We start from the raw sequence: 22,914 nt of genomic DNA, 5'->3' as shown, positions 1-22,914 counted from the left end.
CATTTCCTAACTGACAATCCTGATCTGACTTGGCTAGTGGGCTGCAGGTCCAGTTTGTCTCCATCCTTCACTGACAGCTGTCACTTGTGGGTCACCCAGCTCCATTCACTGTGCAGCACCTGCCACACTCCCATGCAAAGATTTGTTAGCACCCTTCATTCAGTTTTAACTTAGAGCGAAATATGTCCTGAGAGCTGTTGATGCCCTCTTATCCCCTAGGGAAACCTCTCCTTGTAGAGAAGCTGCATCTGCTTCGGCCATCTCCCTCCCTGGAAACAAAAACAATTGCTAAAGATAATAAGGAGGCTTTCGCTAGATCCTATGAGGGATCCCATGACATGCTTACCTCTGCTTGGTGAGCAGTGAATCTCCCTGGGCTTCGGCGTTCAGATGGAAAGAATGAATGAAGTCCTGTAGCACTGGTTTAGTGGTTCTCTTTCCAGATCCATCCCTAAATTGCTGTATGATCTTGAGCAAGTCATTGCATTTCTCTTTGACTCCATTTTCCCATCCGTAAAACAGGTATGCTACTTCCCTCCCTTTTCCCTGGGATGCTGGGGGGTTTAAGCTCTGGCGCTTTGAGATTCTTGGATGACAGGCAATGTAGAGGTGCAAAGTGTAGCATTCTAACCCCTTTTCTCTCCTGGGAAGAGGCCCATTGGATGGAGACAGAGACCATCTCGCAGCACTATGTGGAATGGAGAGGAAGGGATACGTCTGTCTCTATAATGCATCCTTCAAACAGCATGACACGTGGATTGTTATCCAGAACTGACACTGGGCCGAAGTAGTCCTTGATGCAACTCCACTGATGCTGGTAGATTTACACCAGAGATCGATTTTGGTTCACTGTGCCCAGCACCTGTCTCTGACCATCTCAGCTTCGCAAGCAGCAGGAAGAGGTTAAGGGAAGAAGCCTTTGAAACTTCCCAGTTCTTTATATAGCACCCTGGATCCTCTCCCCTTGTCTCTTGGCTATTAATAGCTGTGTAAATAAAACAAGATGGGGCACTTGCTTTGGGGGATGTCTTGTCCAGAAAGGCTGCCACAGGTGTCTGACCGCTCTCTGGCATGCAGGGAAATGCCTTGACAGGGCAGCCTTGTGCTAGAGATGGACTTGAAACCAAAAATGGGCCCCAGACACACCCAGACTGCAGGAATGTTTAAGATCCAACTCCACGGGTTTCAGCTCGAGTCCCCGGGGCCTAGCGCTGTCTCCGGGACTCAGTGGTGATCACCTCGGCTCTGGAGGATAACCCGATTGATGCACTAGTTGCTGGTTATGCGGATTCTTGTTCCTTAATAATAACTGGCCTCTCCACCCAGAGTTCTGTGTGCTTTACAAAGATGAGTGGGTGTTGTGATCCCCGTTTTGCAGAGGGGGAAGCTGAGGCAGGGGAAGTGACGTGCCCGGGCACCCAGCAGGCCAGGGGTAGAGCTAGGAATGGAATGCAGCTGGGAATATTGCCCCTCTGACTAAGCTGTGGCTCTCCCTGCTGGAGAGTCCTCCATGAAGCATGTCTTGGGGCAATGGGAAATCAGATGCTCATGGCTGCAAAAAGAAATTTTAAACCAATTTGGGAAATCTGATTATTCCAATGGGGAACTCCATTTCCTCTATCCTATCGGCCCTATGTCTTATAGTGGCACCATCAAGATGAGGGATTTCTGATTGAATTATTCTTTATTGTACTTAGGATCGGTTTGGAATTATTTTAACAACTTACTCTCCTTTGCGATTAGGGACAATGATTACGATATCTTAATCTGTTGAATTTTTCTTCTTTCGCTCCTAGGGAAATGTCCCCAAACAGATCCGTTTTCTCCCATGTCCTCTTTATTAGAAATAATGAATTGTTTTCTTGTGCACATCTCATGGCTTGCTACTCTATTGCTTAGTCGATACTGGTCATATGTCAGGTGGTTTTTCTCTTTCTAGATTAGGGGTTCGTTGCTTTTTAAAATCAGTTTCCTGGTGTGAATGCTCCATGGAAAGAGAACTGTAAAACTTCCTTTCCGTGAATATTTGAGCATGTGAACTGAAAATTGACATTCTCAGAGCACTGGTGCTTGTAGAATTCAATAGCATAAATGTTCCCAGATTAGCAAAGGGAGATGAACAGTGCCAAAGAGACTGGATTTAGAAATTCAAATGAATATCCACTGATTGATTGTTGCAGTATTTGCCCAGCTCCCATCTTTAATATTGCAATGCAGTGTCCCTTTAAAATCTGAACTGCAGTAATTAGAATGGTTCTTACATTTCAAGCCCACTTAAATGCTGGTATCATGGAAACCAACTTCTGTGGTTTGCAGCACATCTGATGTCTAACTCAGGGGGAAAAATATCTTGATAGTCTCTGGAGCCTATATTGAGTTTGCCTTGTGTAGTTTTTGAACAGAAGGATACCAGTTTAGTTTAAGGTCTGGTAACTGAAAATTGTGTCCGTTTCTTTCAAACCACAGCACAAAATGTGCTGCTGGCTGAGAAGTGTTTTAAGCACATGGTCAGCTCTTCACTACATTCAGGGTTATGGCAAGTGACTTGTGTTGGCTGACAGTTCTGTTTCCAAAACAACTTTGTTACTTTCCAAGCACCTTAAATTGCTTGTTAGCAATTGGAAGCAGTTTAACCATCTGTCCCTAAACACTGGGGGCTTCATAAGAGCAAATTAATTCCACACCAGATGCAAAATGATTTGTAAAATGACCCCCCAAGAGAGAGCAGCAAGGCTGTTAAAACCCATATTGGTTAAGTCATCATGCAAGGGTTCTTTTTAAATTGAAGTCGTACATGGAAGAGGGAAGAAGCAAACTATGATTTGGCCACTTCCTGTGTGTCTCTTAAATGGTTAAAATTATGACAGGAAGGAGTTTGAAGCCATGTGTAATTTGCTGCACCAAGAATGGAGAGAGTTAAAGAAAATTAAAAAACGGTGCTGGCGTCCATGCAGCAGCCAACTGTTGAAATCCATCATTGAGAGAGAGAGAGAGAGAGAGAGAGAGTTTTTCCTTATGCAAGACAAACCACTGTGTGGGTATTTTGATGTGGACACAGCAGCGAAATGAGGACAGATGCATGGATGGATGTTAAGTGGCAGGCCGCAACTTTTACTAAACTTAAATAAAGGGGAGGAGCAATACCTGCCCATCACCCATACTCCCCTATCCCAGGCATTTAATTGGTTCCAGTGCGGGAGTCAGGGCTGGCTGCAGTGTTTCTGCTGCCCCAAGCGGCCGGGGGGGGGGGGGGGGGCTCCGGTCGGCAGCACCCCCCTTTGTTTGTCTGCCGAATTGCCACCGAAGAGCCGGACGTGCCGCCCCTTTCCGTTGGCCGCCCCAAGCACCTGCTTGCTGTGCTGGTGCCTGGAGCCGGCCCTGGCAGGAGTTACAGGGCTCCTATTGTAAAACTCGTAACTTGGAGTATGCTCTCATCAGCCTACCCCCCCCAGGACTCGGCTACCCACCCTCCAACCCAGGAGGACAGAGGGTGCAGAGGGGCAGTGACCTCGTCCCATGAGGGCCACAAGGTTTCACCCTATCTCATGAATCCCAGGTTTTTTACCTCCGGGAACCATTCATTTTATCCTTTTAACCACATTGGAAACCGGCTGCAAGTTGCGAGGACTGAACAAGTCAACCAAGAAATTAAATGCATTCCTGGCTAACCTGCTGTGGCTTGAAGGTGCTGCAAGGAAGGTGAAAAACTCCCTAATCCTCTGCCAATTGGCCCATGGAAGAAAAAGTTCCTTCTTGACACCTCTCCCCTCCCCCCCCCCAAACAGGGGATCAGCTAGACCTGCAGCATCTGTCAGGCTGGATTCCCCTTACTAGTTCAGGGTGGGTAGGTGGGGCGGCTGGAATGGGGCCAAAAGAGGCTCCAAATGGCCGCTGCTCCAGAGTAAGTCCTGGAAGTTAGGGAATGCTAGCTGCACCTCTCCCACCACCCTCAACTGGCCGGAGATTCCAATGGGGAGTTGGAGGGGGGAGCTATATGATGTCCCTCAGTGAGTGTCTTCTTCCCTCACTGCTGGGGCTGTCCCCCTTCCACCACTGGCCCCATCAAGTTCTCCCACCCGTTGAGGCAGATGGGTGGCATGTTACATCAATTTAAAAAATGTAAATATAGAAATGAGCAGAAGGCTCCTTCGTGATGTATTTTGGGGTCGTCATACGCTTGGTCTTAAGGCAAGGCAATCGGACTTCTTTTGAGTCATTTAATAAGAGATCTGTCACTTAAAAGATGTGTCATTGCTGGTAGTCAGTTATCCACAGTTACACCCATGTCTTCTGTCCTTTCCCTTTGCTTAAAGTAAGAGGATGTAGAGACAAATCAGGGAGGAAGTGGTAAACAGGGCAAACTTGTAAAGTTTAGGTAGATTTGGGGGGAGGGGACTGAATTAGGACCCATTTTCCATTAAAAGAATCTAGTTCAATCCTCTCTGTAATCCTTGGTAGAGAACAGGAGCCAGTTAATAAATGAATAGCATAGATACTGAAGCAAATGATTCAAGAGAGCCTTTGTGCAGATCATGATTAAGATGCCTTAGATTGAGCTGGGAGAGGGGACTGGACCAACAGGATTGGCGTGTGCGGATATCCCAGGCTGGAATAGCAGGAGATAGAGCTTTGGGAGTGAGGGGACCTGGAAAAGCAATGGTGCTGCAGATCTGGATTGAGCTGCATTGGGAGAGTTGCGGGGGGCGGGAATAGGAGTGGAGTTGGAAGGTGTTCTGCGGGATAGGATGGCTCTGTGCTGGCAGAGCTGCATGGGGATTCAGGGATGGAATAGCAGAGATTTTGCAGGTGAGGATAGAGGTGCATTGGCAGCTCTTGGAGATCTAGAACCAATGTCTTCAGCTTCTTGCTTTCAGGATTCTCGGAAAGTAACTTAAATCGTTTAAAATAAATTTTAGGAAACAGTTCACAAATGAAAACAATGCAATGGATGAAATACAAGGATTTGGGCATGCAAATTAGCCACTTCTGCTAAAATGTTCCAAGGGATATGATTTGGCTGATAGATGTTAATGAACAAGTTGCCAGTCTTTCTCACTTGGGGTCCAATCGCAGTATTCCCGTGTCAGCTCCAGTATGCTCCATAATTAATGCCTGCCTTGTGCCTGCTGATAAACACTGGTGACAGCTGTCTCCCTGGTGCTCGCCACATTACTGGAGACTCTATGCTTCCTCCATGGAAACCAAATGGCATCATTATCACAGACTTGTTCAAGGGGCTCCTAACTGCTGGCATGTGTTATTTTCTCATTTGAGAACGTCACAACAAAGGAGTGACCTGCCTTAACAGGAAGAGGCAAATTACAAGGATAAAGAGACTGATGTAGCCAATCTGTCTGTTGGCTTATGCCCATATCTGCTTGGAACAATATGTGATCTAGTAGCTGGTGGAAGGGACTTAGGCCTTGTCTACATGGGAAGGTTTTTGAATGTTTGCATCTATGTCTGGGGCTTTTTGGATAACCTAAGGTGTGAAATTAAACCAAAATAGTTATTCCAGTGTAGCCTCCTGTGTGGACACTCTTACAGTAGAATAAAATGTGTCTACATGGTGTGTTATACCAGTATAACTGTTAAAACTTGCCCATGTAGACATGACTTCAGTCAGTTCAGCAAAAAAAATACAATTGCTTTATCTTGATTAGACTTTTATAGGGAGTTAATTAGGTTGACCTGGGTTACTCAATCTAATATCAGACCTTTAAATTCTAGTCTAGACATGGCCAGAGAGTCAGGACTCCTGGGTTCTGTTCCTGGCTCAGATACCAACTTGCCATGTGATAATGGGCAAGTCATGGGTTGGCAGTCTGAGAGAGACCAGGACTGAATAATAGAGTTAATGATTGGTGGTATCCCCAGAATACAGAAGATTTCACTCTTCAGGATTCTCAGTAAAAACTCCAACTGATGGCTGAATAGGCTGAATCTTCCACTAGCACAAAATTCACCAGGAGGGAGTTAATAGAATTTGGGAAACCATGGGTGGAAAAAGAAATGTCACCTCGTGCAGAACTCTATCAGTATTGCTGTAAAATATATTGGTTACGATTTTCACACAGTCCAGGGGATTTAGGCACACAACTTCTATTAATTTTAATTGAAGCTGTGTCTAAATCCCCATGACTGCTTTGAAAATCTCAGTCCTTAACGTGTCTGCCTAAGGGCCCTGATTCAGCAAAGCACATGGGCACAAGAGGCACATAAAGTTAAGCACGTGCTTAAGTAGTTTGCTGACTTGTGACCTTAAATAGATTTGTTGTGATAAATGTTCGTCCTTGTGATACATGGATACAACATGAACCCAAAAGAAAGGGAGAGAAAGCAAAAGGGTAAGTAGGCTGTCAGGCAGGTTAACTGTACAGACTTCTCCCATCAGGTTATTACGTGGGATTCTTGTTGAATGGGGCATTCATTGATCTAAGGGGCTCATTGGAAGTGTTTTGGTCCTTACCTGACCTCACCACCATTCGCTAGTAAGGTTTTGGGAATTTTAAGTTAGAAACCTTATGGATACTAAAACTGGCCCAGGGATCGTGTGGGAATTGTGTACTAAGACCCTTAGCCTATTCTCTGTTCTTATTTTTTTAAAGAAATATCATTAGCCAGGAGCGATATCGTATTATACACAGATTGCTGATTCTGTCTCTCATGTTCCAGGACTGGAGTGATCTTTTAATAACAGGTCACTGCCTTGACGACAGAGCTTTCATCTTGCAATTTGCTGGTTTTGTTGCCTTTGTGGAGTGGCAGGAACATGGGGGCTGCATTATTTGTGGGCTATGTTGTGTTTGATTTTAAGTTCATGCTTACACAGCATAAAAGGAGATTAGGGGGAAATGCAGCACGTACGTTCGCCATAATAACCCAAGCTTTTCCATCCACTGGTCTGGGTATATGAAAATCGTTCCTTCCTAGGAAACATCGAGGATTGCCTGAATGTGTTGAGATTTTGTGTAGGCCAGGATGGCTGCATCTGCACTAGGAAAAAGGTAGGGCACTGAGAGTGCCCCCTACTGTTTACCTTCAGTACCACACGGATTAATGTACGTGGAGACTGGTGGGAGGGATGGTGCTACTCTGAGAGTAACCCAAACCATGCAACCGCAGCCATTCGAATGCAAGCCTAAACTTTCCTCATGTCCTGGTCCCTCCTGGGTCCTGTTCCCATTCTGCGTGAGAAGGTCGTGCAGCCATGCACAGCTGTCAGGACAAGGAGTGATGTGCATGCACACGTTCCAGAATCTGCTGGTTATCCTGACTTGGCATTTATAACCTCTTTTGACACACTGCAGGAGGGATACTGTTGAAAGCCCCTGCATTCCTGCGCAGAAAAGTGTTCTTTCTGTAGGCCCCAGGATTGTGCTTTACCATTAGGTTCTAATGAATCTAATTACCACAAGTGGATTTCAGCTGTCCCTCTTCATCTGGGGAATTGTCCCACAGGTAGGGTGAGGTGTTGAAGGGCTTACACCCAGGAGTTTTAGGGCAGTTCAAAGGAGCAATGAGCTGAAATGGCATTGTTCCGGCCTGCTCTGTAATCCCCTAATCATACGCAAAGAAACCCAGTTTATCCCACAGAGCTTTTGTTTGGAGGCCTCAGGTCTCATTTTAGGCCTACCAGCCTTGATTTGTATATCCCTTAGTTTTAACTGAGAGCTTTAAGTATTAACTTTAGTCAGTCAACATAAAAGATGAGTCTCCTGCTAGTGATCTCAGGCAGCATCTATCTGAAATGTATTTATGGCCCTGCTTCTGGGGAAGGTGGTGTTTTATGACAAATGCAGCAGTGCATTGTAGTGTGAAATGCTACTCACTGAAACTATTCCAAGACACACATGAATTTGTTTACAGTATGCATGGACTCTGGACTATAGAGTCTCTGTTCTTTAAAGGAGACTTTATCCTTTGACTCTCAGCCAAATTGAAGAGACTCTCTGCAAATGCTTCTGGGTGCAAACCAAGCTACGCCCCAAAATGAAGAGGGAGTTGCAGTTGGAGCACATGAATAACATTAGTTAGTTTTTCATTAACCACATTTAATTTTTATTTAGGGACAAAGGTATTGCCATGCCGATCAGACCAGTGCTAGAGAGGAAAGCTGGGCTGAGATTCAGGAGGTTTGGGTGCAAGTCCTGGCTGTGCAACCGATTCCCTGTGTGACCTTGGGCAAGTCACTTCTTCTGTTTGTGCCTCAGATCCCTGTCTTTTAACCAGGAGATAATAATCCTTCTCTGCCTTATAGGGATGTTGGCAGAATAAATCCATTAGTGGATGTGATGGGCTCAGAGGTTACAATGGTACATACTCTGATCCTGATGCAACGCCCGTTGTTGTCTGAATCTTTCACTTGACTTCACTGAGACATGGATTGGGCCCTGAGTGAGTACCTACCATTGTAGCCTCTGAGCCACTTACATCCACTAATGGTATAGATATATTCCTGGTCCACCATTTCAGGAACACTGCCTCCAGCTGTGACAACTTTCAATGCTTAGAAAACAGGCAAAACCTCCCTATAAGGAGGCTGCTTTCAATTGGCCAATACCATGCACAAAGCTAGGAGGGGGATTCCTTCCTGGCCTCTGCAGTGTGTTAGCATTATGCCTTGAAGCATGAGAGTTAATTATCTGTCACATGGATTGCTACATAGGATATGGCTATAAAATTATCCAGCCCCTTCTTTACAAAAGGCAGCTACAGTATCTGACCCTCTGATCTCCCATTGTCATTGCTACAAATGGCTAAAAAGAAACAACGAAGATACTTTCTTTTTTGCATCAAAGCCCAAGGTTGAGAGGCTTTGAATAGCAGAAAGCATCTTGTAGAATATAACTGCTTGTCTGCAGGATGGAAATGAGCACCATGATTTTGGCATGAGGATTCTGAGTTTCTTGTAATTAGGAGGATGGCTTCAGGACAGGTGTTTAGATTAAGTACCATACACTAAAATCTGTGTTCACTCCAAACCTCTTTTGAGATAGACCCTGGGATCCTTAAAGGTAGGTGTGTGTGTGTGTGTGATCCAGTTTGCAGTCAGCTCAGCACTGTCCTTTCAGTGGGTTATTTCCCCATAAGGAAACATACATGGAAGCTGCCATGCCTTGCTGCACAGACAGTGAAGATGCAGCTTTGTGTATTGACTTGTATTTCATTACAGCGTCCATTTTCCCAATAGATTTTTTTTTCTCTATCCACCTGTGGATTTTAATTCATTTCAGGGTCGCACAAACCCTTTTGTTTCCATCCTCCTATGACAGGGCCCGTTAATTTTATAAGGGACTGTGATTTGCTCTGAAGGTGAGCAGAGTGAGCGACTTCCTTTTTGGATGTAGCTGCTGTGTTTTCCCTCCACTGTTTCCAGACTCGGAGGGACGCTGATGCTTTCCAGGTCTCCCTAAAGGGCTGATGTGCCTTTCATTTGCCTAGAGCTCTTAGTCACGGCCCTGGAGTTCTCTGTCCTTGGTTTCAAAGGATGTGGCTGAAATCTGTCAGTCTTGCTCCTGAGAGGAGGAAGGGGGTGCACTGGCAGAGCAGGACAGCTGGAGGCTCGTTGCAGGCAGAGACTAGACGCTAGTGTGGTGCTTCCAGGGGTGCTGTGGGAAAGCACACACCAGCAGCAGTCACTACAGGGATAAGCAATGCTCCGCCCAAATGTTACCGTCCGGATGTGTGGGATATCATGGCCAGACGCAGCCTCTCTAGCGCCCAGGTCTTTCACTCCTCCCCAGCTCCCTGGTGCTCAGGGAGCCAGCCAAGTGTGTGCCATGAGCAAGGGGAAGGGACCTTTGGGTGGGGAACAGCGTTTGGGATAAACCCTACAATAACACACCAGGCTGTGCTGTGGAGGGAAAGCAGCATCCAGTTTCAGGTTTCCAAGGTCTTAAGCAAACTCAGGGGAGCATCAGAATCTTTAATCATGAAAAATCGCACACTTGCATCCTTCAGAGGGCACGGCTGGCTTTTTTTTCCCAATGATCCTGTCAGGGTAAGTTTATCTCTAGCTGGTTCATTTTCTCCTGGTAACTCACCCCCTTAATTTTCTCAGAGGCATTTCCCCCCCACCCCCATCAATCATTTAATGCCCAGCGTATGTTAAAGGCAGGGGCCTTGGAGAGACGCTTTCCAAAGCAGGGGGAATGAGTCCTGATAGCGAGGTGGGGGATTAACGACAGCTGGAGCCCAGGCAACATTTGATGTAGAAGGATTAAAACTCTCCTTTGCTGTGAGGCCAACAAAAAACTTTGCCACAGTTAGGCTGCCGGTGTGCGGAAACCTCCGCCATTCTACTGACTGGACTCTCTTGTTGTTTCTGTGTAGCCCCCCTCTCGGCTGTGGGTTTCCACAGGGAGCATGGCTGGGGGGAGGGGAGAATGAGCCTTTTCAAGGTGCTTCCTGCCTCTTTACCTGGAGCCCTGGCAGCGTGGGTGCGTATAGGAGGGCTGGGAGATTCTAAGGGCCTTTCCTCGTCTGCAGTGTGATCTTCTCCTCTCTGTTCTCCCACCAAACTGATCGGAGGCCCCCGGGACATGCAGAGAGAGGTGAGGCTGAGAGAGGTCCTGAGATGTTTCTGGGGAGGATGTGGTACCCTGTTGTGTGACCTGCTTCCATGAATTAGAAGTAAGCGGCAGCAATGCCCTGGATGTGCCTGTCAAGCTGAATTGACTTACCGCGGCCCAGAGGATGTTTCATTACCTCGCTGCTGCTTCAGTCTGTGGGCACTGGCAAGTCAGGCGGCTGTGATTCATCAGTAACATCTTCAAAGTCAGTACAAGGAGCCAGGAATAGACCATTCCCTGGACCTCTCCAAACACATCCACTGACCTTGCTGCGAAGCTGATGCAGACTTCAATAACGCCGTCCCCCCTCCCCGCCCCTGGCTTGGTCAGAGACTAGACTATAATCCGTCTGAGGAAGAATGTTGGTGCATCTCCTTGTCCTGGAAATGGCCTGCCCTGAGCCCTGCGTTCATTGCTGTCTCCATTCCTTTCTGCACCTCTGTATGGCGCTGATCCTGCGCGTGGATCCATGGGAGCACAAAGACCCGGCTGTCTGGATTCACTTGTGGGATCAGAGTCCTGAGTCAATAAAGGAAGCACTTAGGACCAGCACTGTTCTGTTTCCTCCTTGGAGGACATTAGGGCCACTGTCCTAGAATCCACAGGGACCCCTGTGATCACCCAGTCTGACCTCCTGCGTGACTCAGGCCATAGACCTTCCCCGGGATTATTCCTGTCTGAACTAGAACAGATCTTTTTCCAAAACATCTTCTGTGATCACCGCTTCACCGCATTGAACCAGAAGCATGAACAACCATGTGTATCGGGCTATGGGATCTGCTCCAGCTTAGCCCAGTCAGTTCTGCCAGCGCCATCACATGCTAATACTTTTCCTGGAACTCTCTCTGGAGATTTTGATTTCATTGGGCCAGTCTTGCGAGCTCTGTTTAGGTTCCCCCAAATATCAGAGCATTTGTGGTTGTCAGTTAATTACTGTTTAATCCCTGGGTTCTCCTAAATCTGCCTAAAGTTTGCAGTTCATAGACCATTCTAATTTAACTATATGTAAACTCTTTGATAGCAAGAGGAGACTTGGCTTTTAATGAATTTCTAGGCTGCAACAGATTTCCAATTCCAGTGAGCGGAGTCTGATTTTCACCTGAAGTTTCACAGACAAGAATATACCTGAGTCATTTGCTTCCCTCCTGCATGTAAACCTGTGGAAGGGGAGGATTTATTTGTAATCTCTCCCTGGTTTTGCTTTCCCTGATGCTGTTTTCTGCCAAGGAGGAGGTGCTGTGCCAGGGGATAGAACCCATGGTAGTTGAGGGGCACAGGGAAAGTTGCTCCAAACCTTGCAGAACCTGTTGTATGGGGAGGCAGCCTTCCTGACTCCTGCACACCTCCCAAAAGCACTTGTCTCCCATACTGGCACTGACCCCTGCTTGGCACTATCCTCGTGATCCCTCTGATGGGGTTCGTAGGGCACAGAAGCAGGCTTCATGCTGCTCAGAGAACCCTGGATTCTGGTGGAATCAGGACCCATATAGCAACTTTCCCGTGGCTCCTCTCCCTGCCTGCCAAGCTCGGTGGCAGGACCACTGCAGAGGAGCAGGTGGCAACAAGAAAACCCACAGATCCCCCTTCCTCCCTTAATGGAGTTAGCTGATTTTTACAGACTCTACGGTCAAGATCCTTGGCTGGTGTAAATCAGCATCGCCGCATTGACTTAAACGGAGCTACATCGATTTACGCCAGCTGAGGATCTGGCTCCGTATATTGGGTCTAGAAGTAGTTGGCAGCACCCCCTTGAATTTAAGCCTGTTTTGGATACATCCATGGCCCGAGTTTCAAAGATGCCGCGATTCCTGTTGACGTCACTGGGAGCACAGTTCAAATAGGCTATCATGGGTTTTAATGAGCCTCCTTAATAAGCCCCTCATGGCAGGCGTATCCAGAAGTGTTTATTGCCCTTTTCCTTAAATCCTCTCAATGCCCAGTTATGTTTTTCGTTCGCTCCCCAGAGCTGTCTCTGTCTGTGATGGGACTTGATTACTGGTGTTTTTCCGATTGTCTCTAATGACTAATGAATACGCTTACGTAAAAGACCTGCGTGTGAACCCCTCCTACACACTGCATCTGACTGTAATTTAGCCTCCCAAAAGGAAATGCACCAAAACCTGTGAAAGGGAGAGAAAAGAGCCCTTGTCCCTCTGTTTCCCCCACAATAGAGAACAGAGTGACTTCCAAGGCAGGCTGTGAATGCGTTGATTGGATTACTAAGGCCTTTGGGCAGGCGCGTGTTATGGATTAGCCATGCAGATTGCTCGCTGTTTATGTGGAGTGATCGCTTTTTCGCTTTGAAGTAATTACAAACTCCTCCGAAGCTGCTAGAAATGCACTGCTTGGAGGAAGAACCAAATGTAGATTCAACTGCAAATTCTGCCTGGATGAACCTGCTGTCAGCAGCATCCTGGCTATTCTGCACAGGGGGAAATGCTAGCAGAGCCATGAAAAATAGTCAGTGGCTTCCCGTTGCTGTGAGGGGCATAAAAATATTTGGCAGCTGCAGGTGGATGAAGTGGTACCTTCCACTGAGGCAGCAACGGCCAGTAGAGTGGCTAAAGCCGGGGATTCTGCAGCTGACTCCATGTGATCTCCCTCCATTTTACAGATGGGGAAGCTATGATAGTTACTCACTTCGTAGGGGGTGAGGTGAAGCTCACTGCCGGTGTTCTGGGCACTCTCAGATCCTCCTGTGACTGGTGTTTATAGAAGGGGGAGAGTGCCCTTACTTCCCCATACAAAATGGCAGTGAGCAGTCAGCTGGCTACATGATGATCTTTTGTTCTAGTCATGCTCAACAAAGATGCCCAAGTTCTCAGGGAGTTTGGACTTTGTGTGTTTCATTAATTGCACGAAGGCTTATTGCAAGCATTAGGGATGCTGCCCACAAATTGCCATAATAAATGCAACTCCCTCGGGTCTCCTGTGTTGACTGCTGGCTCAAAGGTCTGTTCCAGGGCGAAAACCTTTCCCATCCTTGGTGAGATTTTTATTTTGTGCCGCTTGTTTCCCAGCCCCTCTTTTGACCCCTCCACAAAACGCTACAATCTCTGCTGCTTGATGCTTGGAGTGCGTGAACGTCTTTCTGCAGTGCTGTGGGAAGTGGCTCAGGAAAGCCATTCTTTCTTTTTCCTTGCCATCAGCAGCACTTATCCCAGAAATATTTCTCTCGGGGACTGCCAGAACCAAGATTGCAAGGAGCAAACGTGACAAGCCCACTGAATGGAACACCCATTGCTATGCAGATACTACAGGCCACTGGCACGTGGCAGATGGAGATGTTTTACAGATGAAGCGTGTGGTGCAGCAGCATCCAAGACCCTGAGAGAGCAAAAGCCTTTTGTGGCTTGTCTGTTCCTTTACCTTCCCATTGGCCTTCCCATTGATCAGCCTGTAGGAGCCATTGTCTGCTAGTCATTAAACCACCCAGAGCACTTTGGATCAATACCTCACTGAAGAACTCTGGAATGATAACAGCCATCTGCCTGTCATTACCGACTGCTCAAATCTCAGACCCTCCTGCGTCATAGACCCATGTGGCATTTCTCAGCTTTCCAGAAAGGACAGCTTAGAGCTTTAAGCATCAGGTTTGAAATCACTTAGATTCCTTGGAACCATATGTTTGAATTCCAGTAGGGTAAAAAAAAAAAACCAACCAAACACCTTCATCCATCTGAGAAAATTCCATGCAGGTTTAATGAAGTGTCCTCTGGGCAAAACCCTCTTCACTCTACAGGGAAATTAAGGAAGCCACAAAACTTTCCATGAAAATGGTGCTGGGGGTGCTAAGAGGTGGCCTATGCGTCTTTGGCCAAACTTTTCCCCTTTCTACACTAGTGTGGAGGGGGCTGGTTCACGGTGTGTGTCCTTTTCCAAAAGTAGCTGCATGGCTGGGGCTTCTAATATAAATATTACGAAACAGTCTTAATAATGAAGGAGACGTCGCTCCACACACCTCTGAAGTGCAGCTACCAGTGGATGGAGGGTGAGCAGACAACTGATGGAGGTTGTAGTTAACCATCTTACTTAAATTGTAAGCTCTTTGGGGAAGGGACTAGTTTTTTGTTCTCTGTGCACAGTGGGGCATTGATCCTTGTAGGGCCTAGAGGCCCAAATCGCCCATACAAATAATAGCAATAACTGGCATTATCTTCTCCATCGTTCTTATTGTAAACTCTCAGGATCAGGGATTATGTCTGTCTGTGTGCTTAAATGTATATCCTGGCAAAGGCAGGGCCATGAAGAGCATACCATTCGTATGGTGCTCCTGGCTGCAAAGTGACGTACACACCAAAGGTATTTACTATTATTTATTTCTCGTTTCAGAATGTAACAAAAGCAGCAGCAGAAGAAAAACCCAAAGCTCCCACTACCCAGGAGATTGAACAGATAATCAACAGTTACAATGCCAAGGTTACAAACTGCTTCGTGATGAAGCTGGTATGTATTTTATTCATCTGTCTACATTACTTCAGGCACAAAGGGCAAGCTTTTAATTCTGGCTTCAGCAGTGACTAGGCCTTGCGCCGAGCCTTTGCACAGGGGTGAAGTTCACCCGACATGGATAGCTCCAAAATCTTTATTCATCTGCCAAACAGCAGCAGGAAATCCGGTTCTACTGCGAGGAAAACACACCGACAGAGGGTATAAATGCATAGAAGACACAACTGCATTTGTAAAGGGCAGATAATCAGATGATGTGGTAACTGCATCAGTTACCAGTACAGGGACTGCTTGCCTGGCATTTGAACCACAGTATGATAAATGAATTCTGAGTATAGCATTTGTATTAACCTTTTCGAGCAGTTGTCTTCTCCTGAAACTCGTAAGGCTACAGACTGGCCTGAATCAAAAACTTGGGTCTAAACAGCCCCAGCCTTGCGGGGGGGAGGGAGAGGGGCAGCATTTGAATCTGGATTTTAACTTTGACTGTGCCCAAGGCTGCTGTTATGCAAGTAGGAGAACAGCGTAAGCTCTTTGGGGCAGAGTCGATACAGCCCCTATCCCAAGGGGTCCCAGTTGCTGCTTGGTGGGTCAGGGCACTACTGTACTGCTAATTGATGGGAGTATGAAACATGCTGGGTAAAAAATTCAGAAGCATTTAAGTGCCTGGGGAGCCTAATTCACTTAATGAGACTTAAGCTCCTACATCATAAAAGTGCTTTTGAAATTTGTACCCCCTGGATAAGACCTCAGTAGAGCAAAGCACTTAAATCCAGTCTTAAGCAACTTGCTGACTTTTCAGTAGCCACTATGTACATTGAATTAGATGCTTCTCGGCTTCTGCCTTGGAGACAAGTGTCGATGGTAAAAAAAAAAAAAAAAATCCACCATCCTGCCAGGCTCCCTCAGTGGGAGTCTTGGGAGAGGCTAAATACTGTGCCACGGAGACTGAGCTCGCTGCTTAGCCCTGCTGCTGAGGTGTGGCTGAGATACGGAGGAAAACTTGCATTGCCGGTGTCTGTGCTGTCCAGGCCTGATCCAAAAGCCCACTATACCGGTGGAAAGATTCCCATTAACGTCAGTGGGCTTTGAATCAGGCCTGGTCTGTCCTACGGATAACACAGGGCTTCGGACTCGAGGGCTGTCACTCATTTCAGCACCTAAAGTGCTTATTCACCAGCCTTATTTGTACCCGGGTCCGTTTGGCGTGAGCCACCACACAGTTCAGACGATGGTTCTATTATTATTTTTTTTTTCCAGTGGGGAAATTTTCAGAATAATTTCGATGTCCAGCCAATGACTTGCCACACATAGCAAGAACAATACAGCCTGATCTAACTAGAAAGCTGCATCACTGCAGTTCAGCAGCTGTTACACAGCCTATTTGGTGACATCGAGCCCTTGGGGAAACAGATGTGCCATTCTGTTCCACCAAAGTCAAACTTTTAAACAAAGTTGTGGGACCCCTAGTAATTCGCTTACAGTTCCAGCCATTGATTGCAGCCTTGTTTACTGCTTGGAAAAAACAACCATGTAAACCAAGCCCTGTTGGTAAGTCTTGGGAGGCCAAGAGAATGGCTGTGTTCACAAAGGAGATTTAACAAAAGGAGCAAATTTCACAAGTTCTTATAGATCAGAGCGAAGGAGGTTTTAAAAACAGAAATAATGGAGATTTTACAATTTCAGAGACCAGAGTTCAGTTGTTTATGGTTTTCCGGTAGCTTGTCAGTTTGTGAAAACAAGCCCCAAGTTGTCTTTAAACAGACATCACTTACGACTGAAGTGAACAAAAACGACTGCAGGAGCCCCTTACCGTAGCCAGGGAGTCATCAACGGGATCTTTTTCCATCTCCTAACTTTTGTGATCCATGAATTAACATTGGAGTAGCCTGGGTTCCCAAGGAGTTATTTATTCTTGGATCATTTTCTTTTAAGGCAAATGGGCCATCTTTTGCCTGTAACCTGTGCAGTCCTGGGACTCTGTAGCAACTCACGTCAGCCCCAACTGACAGCTGTGAAGCAGTACCTGAGTAATCCGTTCCAGAGGTTCTCATAATTTAGAGTTTGTTACAGCCTGGCACCCACAGTGTTGTCCATGCTTAACTAGGGTTAGATGTCTCATATAGTCTGTGTAAAGGGTCTTAATCTCCAGATTTGGCCCAGGATGGTGAAAATCTCATGAAATTTCCATCATTTAAGATGGAGAGCTGCAAGATTTCAACTATTTGGAGCTAAAACCTTATGAAAACAGCCTGCATATCCAGCTCAACCCCCGGAAATCCTAGTTCAGATGCTTATACGTTCTCTCTAAAGCCATCTCCAGTTAAAGGAGACAGAAGTGTAATTGCAGGCACAAACGGTATTTAATGTCAGTTAGTTTCCATAACTCTTCTCTGTAGCAGGAACAGTTTACACAGGATGAGACAGCCAAGGGGCGGGGAAGAATCCTAGGGCATTCTTGAATAGTAAGGAACAGGAAGAATTCTGTAGTGACTAAACCTAAATTGCTAGTTCCTTTTACATTATTAATAGGAAAGTTTCAAGCACTATAGAAAGTCAGCTCACCGTGTCTACCACTGGGTTAAGTACTGCAAAACCCCCTTCAGCTGGGGGTGGGGAATACTGGCATTAGCTGAAAACCTGTCTTGCCCCATGAGAGCTCATTGAAACTTGACTGTCGTTATCTCCTCTGCCTTAGAATGAGGATGGCACTTACACGGGCTTCATTAAAGTGCACTTGAAACTGCGCCGGCCTGTGACGGTGCCAGCAGGGATTCGGCCACAGTCGATCTACGATGCCCTCAAGGAGGTGAATCTGGCTGATATGACGGACAAGAGAACGTCCTTCTACTTGCCGCTGGATGCCGTCAAGCAGCTGCACATCAGCAGCACGACCACCGTCAGCGAGGTGATCCAGGGGCTCCTCAAGAAGTTCATGGTGGTGGACAACCCTCAGAAGTTTGCACTTTTCAAGTCGATGCAGAGAGATGGGCAAGGTGAGTTCACACCCTTCTGAGCAACCAGTCCCATGGGGGCTCAGTGCAGAGAGGGGAATTCCCAGATGCTTCCCCTCTCTGCCACAGTTGGTAAGATGGTAATTTGCGTTACAGTAGAGGCCTTAACTGAGCAAGGTGCTGCACATACAGACAGCCCCTGCTCCAAAGACCAACAAAGGGACGATAGTCTTACAGGTGTGGGGAGGGATAGCTAAACCCAGCGTTGAGAGTTCAATCCTTGAGGGGACCATTTAGGGATCTGGGGCAAAAAAATTGGTCCTGCTAGTGAAGGCAGGGGACTGGACTTGATGACCTTTCAAGGTCCCTTCCAGTTCTATGAGATAGGTATATCTCCATATATTTATATTATATTAGGTGGGGAACTGAGGACCAGAAAGATCAAGTGACTTGACCAAGCTCACAGAGGGAGTCAGTGGCAAACCTGGGCAATGAACCTAAATCCGTGGAGTCCCAATCCAGTGCCTAAACCATAAAGCCATCTTTCCTCTCATTCATAAGTGTCATTCCTAATAGCAGAGCTGTCAGAGGCAATGCTTTCCCAAGGGAAGATGTGCTTTGCTGTGCGGTGTTCTTACTAATGCATTCATCAGGGAAGAGCTATAATAGCCAACCCGTGTATATGTGGCCTTCCACCACACCGATGCTGACTTCTTGTGGTCACTTGTTGCAGGAGTTAGGGGTGGCCTGGCCCAAATCTAATTTAGCTCATCAAATATGCCTAACAAATTCCCCCTGCAATTGTTGGATAAGTCACTCCCTGTCCTAAGCTGGGTGGAGCAATTCTGTGACCAGGTACACACTTGCCACCTTGCAGCAGGGGCTGCGTAGAGTCGGTACATAATCTTACTTGCTGTGCTGTGTTCAGGGTGAAAGGAGCTATATAGAGATTACAGGACAGAACGCTTTGCAGCCTCCCGGGTGTTGGGAGGATGAATACATTGAAGATGGTAAAGTGCTCAGATATTACAGAGAGGGGGGCTATTTAGGAACCTAAGGAAGGTTTAATTACTGTTCTGCAGCATACTAAATCCCTGGGCAATATTTGCCTTCCCGCTGTGTAGTAAAAATATCACCCTACTGCCTTATTCTGCTTCAGGGCCAGCCCCCGTTGGCTAAGGCAAGAGTCATAGTTTCATCGCTAAACAAGTAATGTTCACTGGTGCATACACAAGATCTAATTTCCAGCACCACAAGTAGCTCCTGCTTAAGTTACAGGGTCTTGTGTCAGAGCTGAGATGCCAATATGGCCACCTTTGTGGAATACAAGCTGTTGTAACAGAAGCTAGGAGATGCTACTTACTGTCTGGCATGAGTGCCTGGGTGTACCTAGCTTGTGAGCCCCCTATAGCCTGAGCTAAATTGAGTTGTTGCCATAGGTGGAGACAACTCCTAGTGAAGTCAATGGAAATTAGTCATTTATAACACAGGCCTTTCAGTTCAGTTATAGCAGACTGCTGTGTGCTTTAAAAATATCATGTACTAAATTTTGATACCGTGGAGGCTCAAAATCTCCTCAAGGTGACTCAGCCCTTTGAGATGGACACCCACCTACATGGAATTCAGTCTTTCCCACGTGGTCCTGTCAGCCCTGGGCGCTCTGCTATTCACGCACAGCACTTTTCCAAACAGTGTGTACCCTAGTGTCCCTGGCCAGAATTTCCCCTCTCCTCATTTATTTAGCTTCTGTGTATCAACACTGATCTCTGACAGTGCCTTATCTTTGGTACTTGCAAAATATTATTGACATTCTAATTGACTCATATAGACTTCTGGAGTTTTAACCTTATCAGAATCATCATGACCCACTCATCCTTATAAACAAGATATTTACATTAAAAATGTATTTATAAATTGGCAAGGAGTGCAGCTGCTGTGAATGGACTTGTCCGGCTTTCTCTTTTCCTCCTCTAGTGCCATGGTTCATAATTGTCATCTGCCTCTTCCCTGTCCAACTCCCACTACCCTAATGTCCCACCCCCCCAAAAAAATCCACCATTAGCGATCCAACAGAAACACTATCACAGGAAGCTGAACCACTTTGGCACTATAAACTGTCATGGCAAGACAGTCTTGGTGCAAAACAGTGTAGGAGACTGTGGGTGGGAATTTCAAAAGCATGTGAGGGAATTAGGTGCCCTGTTCCCACTGAAATTCCAGGGGATTTGGGTGTATTGCTGCCCCTTTGTCTGGTAAAATCTCCCCCCCCCACACACACACACCCCAAAGGGGGCTAAACAGCATAGTTTTGGGGTGGGACAGATTGGAAGGTGGGTTTGGGATGGGGGCCAACTCAATGAATTTATGTATATCACACTAAGCAACTTCCAGTCTACCTGTGCCTGGTTGCGTTGGCCAGTGGGGTGGACTCTTCCCTGCTGATAGTTTGTGTTTATATAGATCCTTTCATTGAAGGGTCTCACAGCCCTTGGGCCAAGGCTTTCTAAACTGGGTGCATAACATTAAGCTTCTAAATCCTAATGTAGTAGCCTAAACAAGTGGCCTGATTTTTAAAGAGGGCAGAGCCCCCTGCAGCTCCTGTTGACATTGATAGAACTGCAGGATCTTCAGTCCTTTGGAAAACGAGGCCACTTGCCTAGGCACCTAAATAGGGCTTTTGGGGGCCTCACTTCAGACACCCAGTGCTGAGTATGTTGCCCATGAAGAGTGTTAATTAAGCTTCACAGCACATTCAGCTTGAAGGTGGGGGCGGTGGCGGCCTTACACCACCTAACCTGGATGTGTGACCAGATTCAGCTGCACTGGTGAAGTCTGTCCCTGGCAGGTGTCTGTATCTACACTGATTCTAATTTCCTTAATCTGGACAGAACTTTTACTCAACCTCACATAGCTAATCAGCAGCAGACCTAGTATCTAGGGGTTGCGACTTTCAATCATTTGCTTTAAGCACTAGTCTGCGCAGCCTCGCCCTTTATAAACACCTTTGCTGGAGATGGTATGTCCTGTAGTGACTCTTAATAATAAAGTCCAGCTCAAGATGCCTTAGAACCTATGCTGTGTTTGTTCAGTAACTTCTTGAGCATCTTCCTGCCCTTGATCCTAAAGAATCTCTCTCTCTTCCTCCCTGCAGTTCTCTTCCAGAAGCTCTCTCTAACAGAATACCCCTTGTATCTCCGGCTGCTGGCTGGACCTGACACAGATGTTCTCAGTTTTGTGCTGAAGGAAAATGAAACAGGGGAAGTTGAGGTATGTCTGGGAGTCTTTCCCTTGGCTCTCACACCAATGTTAAGCTTTACAAAAACACATGGCCTTGTTAAACAAACCTGTGAGACTTACTGCAGTAGAAACACAACTTGATTTTTTTTTTTTTTTTTTTTTTTGCCGGGGGACAAGAGGGAGCAAGTTTACTTTCCTTGTGTTACGGTTTGATCATCCAAAACACTGAATTAGACACCAACCTTCCACTTAAGAATAAATATTAAAGCATCTCAAAGGATTCCTTGAGCTTAGCTTGTGTTTTTCAGAACCTTTTAGCCAATCAGTTTAGTGCAGAAAACTTTGTGTTTTTTAAAAACCTGATCTGTAAAAAATGCTGTGGCCTGTTTGATGTTTTTACACCATAATCCATTTGTTTGTTTATAGAACTAAGCAATGCAGTTCTACAGTTAATCCTCAGAGTAGATTAGCTAAATGGAGCCATAGCTAATCCACCGATTTTAAAATAGAGGCCTATGCTATGCTGTATAATAAACCTACAGCCTCCTACGGCTTCATATGCCACACAGTACAGCAACTTAGAACTTCAGAGAGTGTTCAGCTAAACCTCAGGACTGTCAGCTGCTAAGGAGTATAGGGCATTGACACACAGTCAAGTAGTTCAGATTCTAACCACAAGAGAGCAGTCCTGCCCCAAGGAGAGATCAAAAAAGCAGGATTAAATGTATCTAAATTCCAAACCTAGCTGTCAGTATTTCTCAGGGATACTTCCTGACATGCATTACTGGAAAATTGGAATTTTTCATTTTGTCTAAACTGCCCCTTTCCCACAGTTTTGGTTTTGATTAAAATGTTTGGTTTGAAAAATTCCTGACCCACTCTATCAGGGGAAAGATACTTGCAGAGTCTAGTTGCAAGGCCAGTTAGTTAGATTTCTATATACAGAAAGATCTAGTTAACTGACTTTGCTAGGTAGCACGTGTCTTTTCCTCTGATTTTCAAGATGAGCACTCAGCTGCACAATACACCACAGTGTGTATGTTACAGGCAAGCAGAGGGGAGGTGGTATTCTGTCTGCTCATCTCACTTTGGTTTTGCTTTCTTTGCAGTGGGATGCATTCTCTATCCCAGAGCTACAAAATTTCTTAATGATACTGGACAGAGAGGAAAAAGACAAAATTCAGCAAGTACAAAAGAAGTACAGCAAGTTTAAACAAAGACTGGAGGAGACTTTGAAAGAAGCAGGAGGAAAACCTGGATAACCAAACACAAAGCACATATAGTACCAGACTAAACTAGATATTTTTTAAAAGAAGAGACTTCTCAGGACACCTCAGATTTGTCTGTCCCTTTCTCCCTGTTCCTCTGTCTGAGGAATGACGCGCCCCACAACGAGACAAGCGTTGCATTTCTTTTCTCTCAGACATTATCGCTGGATCACAGCCCGTCAGTAAAGAATGGAAAGCCTCGATTTAAATCTGCAGGCCCTTGATAAACCAAATAGAGTTGCTGCTTAGCTTTCAGTTGTTGCATTGAGTCGCCGAGCAGAGAAACTTCATGGCAACGGCTGAATGTTAAATAAATAGGAATATCTACTGGGTTATTGTGTTGGGCAGGATAGAACTGCATTTCTTTCACCCTCCTCCCACCAACTTGCCTGCTGGCTTTGTTTTAAGATGCTGCGGCTGCCTTGCGTGTGA

At 46.1% G+C, this 22,914-nt stretch overlaps 1 protein-coding gene across 2 annotated transcripts in view; it reads left to right on the top strand.

Moving 5' to 3' along the window:
• LOC113407162 (ras association domain-containing protein 5-like) overlaps nt 1-22,578 on the top strand; it is an 83,548-nt gene extending 60,970 nt beyond the window's left edge. For both annotated transcript variants that reach the window (XM_026655273.1, XM_026655274.1), the window contains 4 exons: nt 14,907-15,020; nt 17,722-18,019; nt 21,129-21,244; nt 22,324-22,578. In XM_026655273.1, coding sequence (XP_026511058.1) covers nt 14,907-15,020; nt 17,722-18,019; nt 21,129-21,244; nt 22,324-22,476 — 681 coding nt within the window. In that variant the 3' untranslated portion in view covers nt 22,477-22,578. The remainder of the gene's footprint in view (nt 1-14,906; nt 15,021-17,721; nt 18,020-21,128; nt 21,245-22,323) is intronic.
• Nucleotides 22,579-22,914: the final 336 nt, after the last annotated feature.

The sequence above is a fragment of the Terrapene carolina genome, unplaced genomic scaffold, assembly GCF_002925995.2.
Source record: "Terrapene carolina triunguis isolate 2854851 unplaced genomic scaffold, T_m_triunguis-2.0 Scaffold199, whole genome shotgun sequence".
NCBI lineage: Eukaryota > Metazoa > Chordata > Testudines > Emydidae > Terrapene > Terrapene triunguis.
Note: the sequence above shows the minus strand (reverse complement) of the source record. Positions and strands in the feature narration are given on the sequence as shown.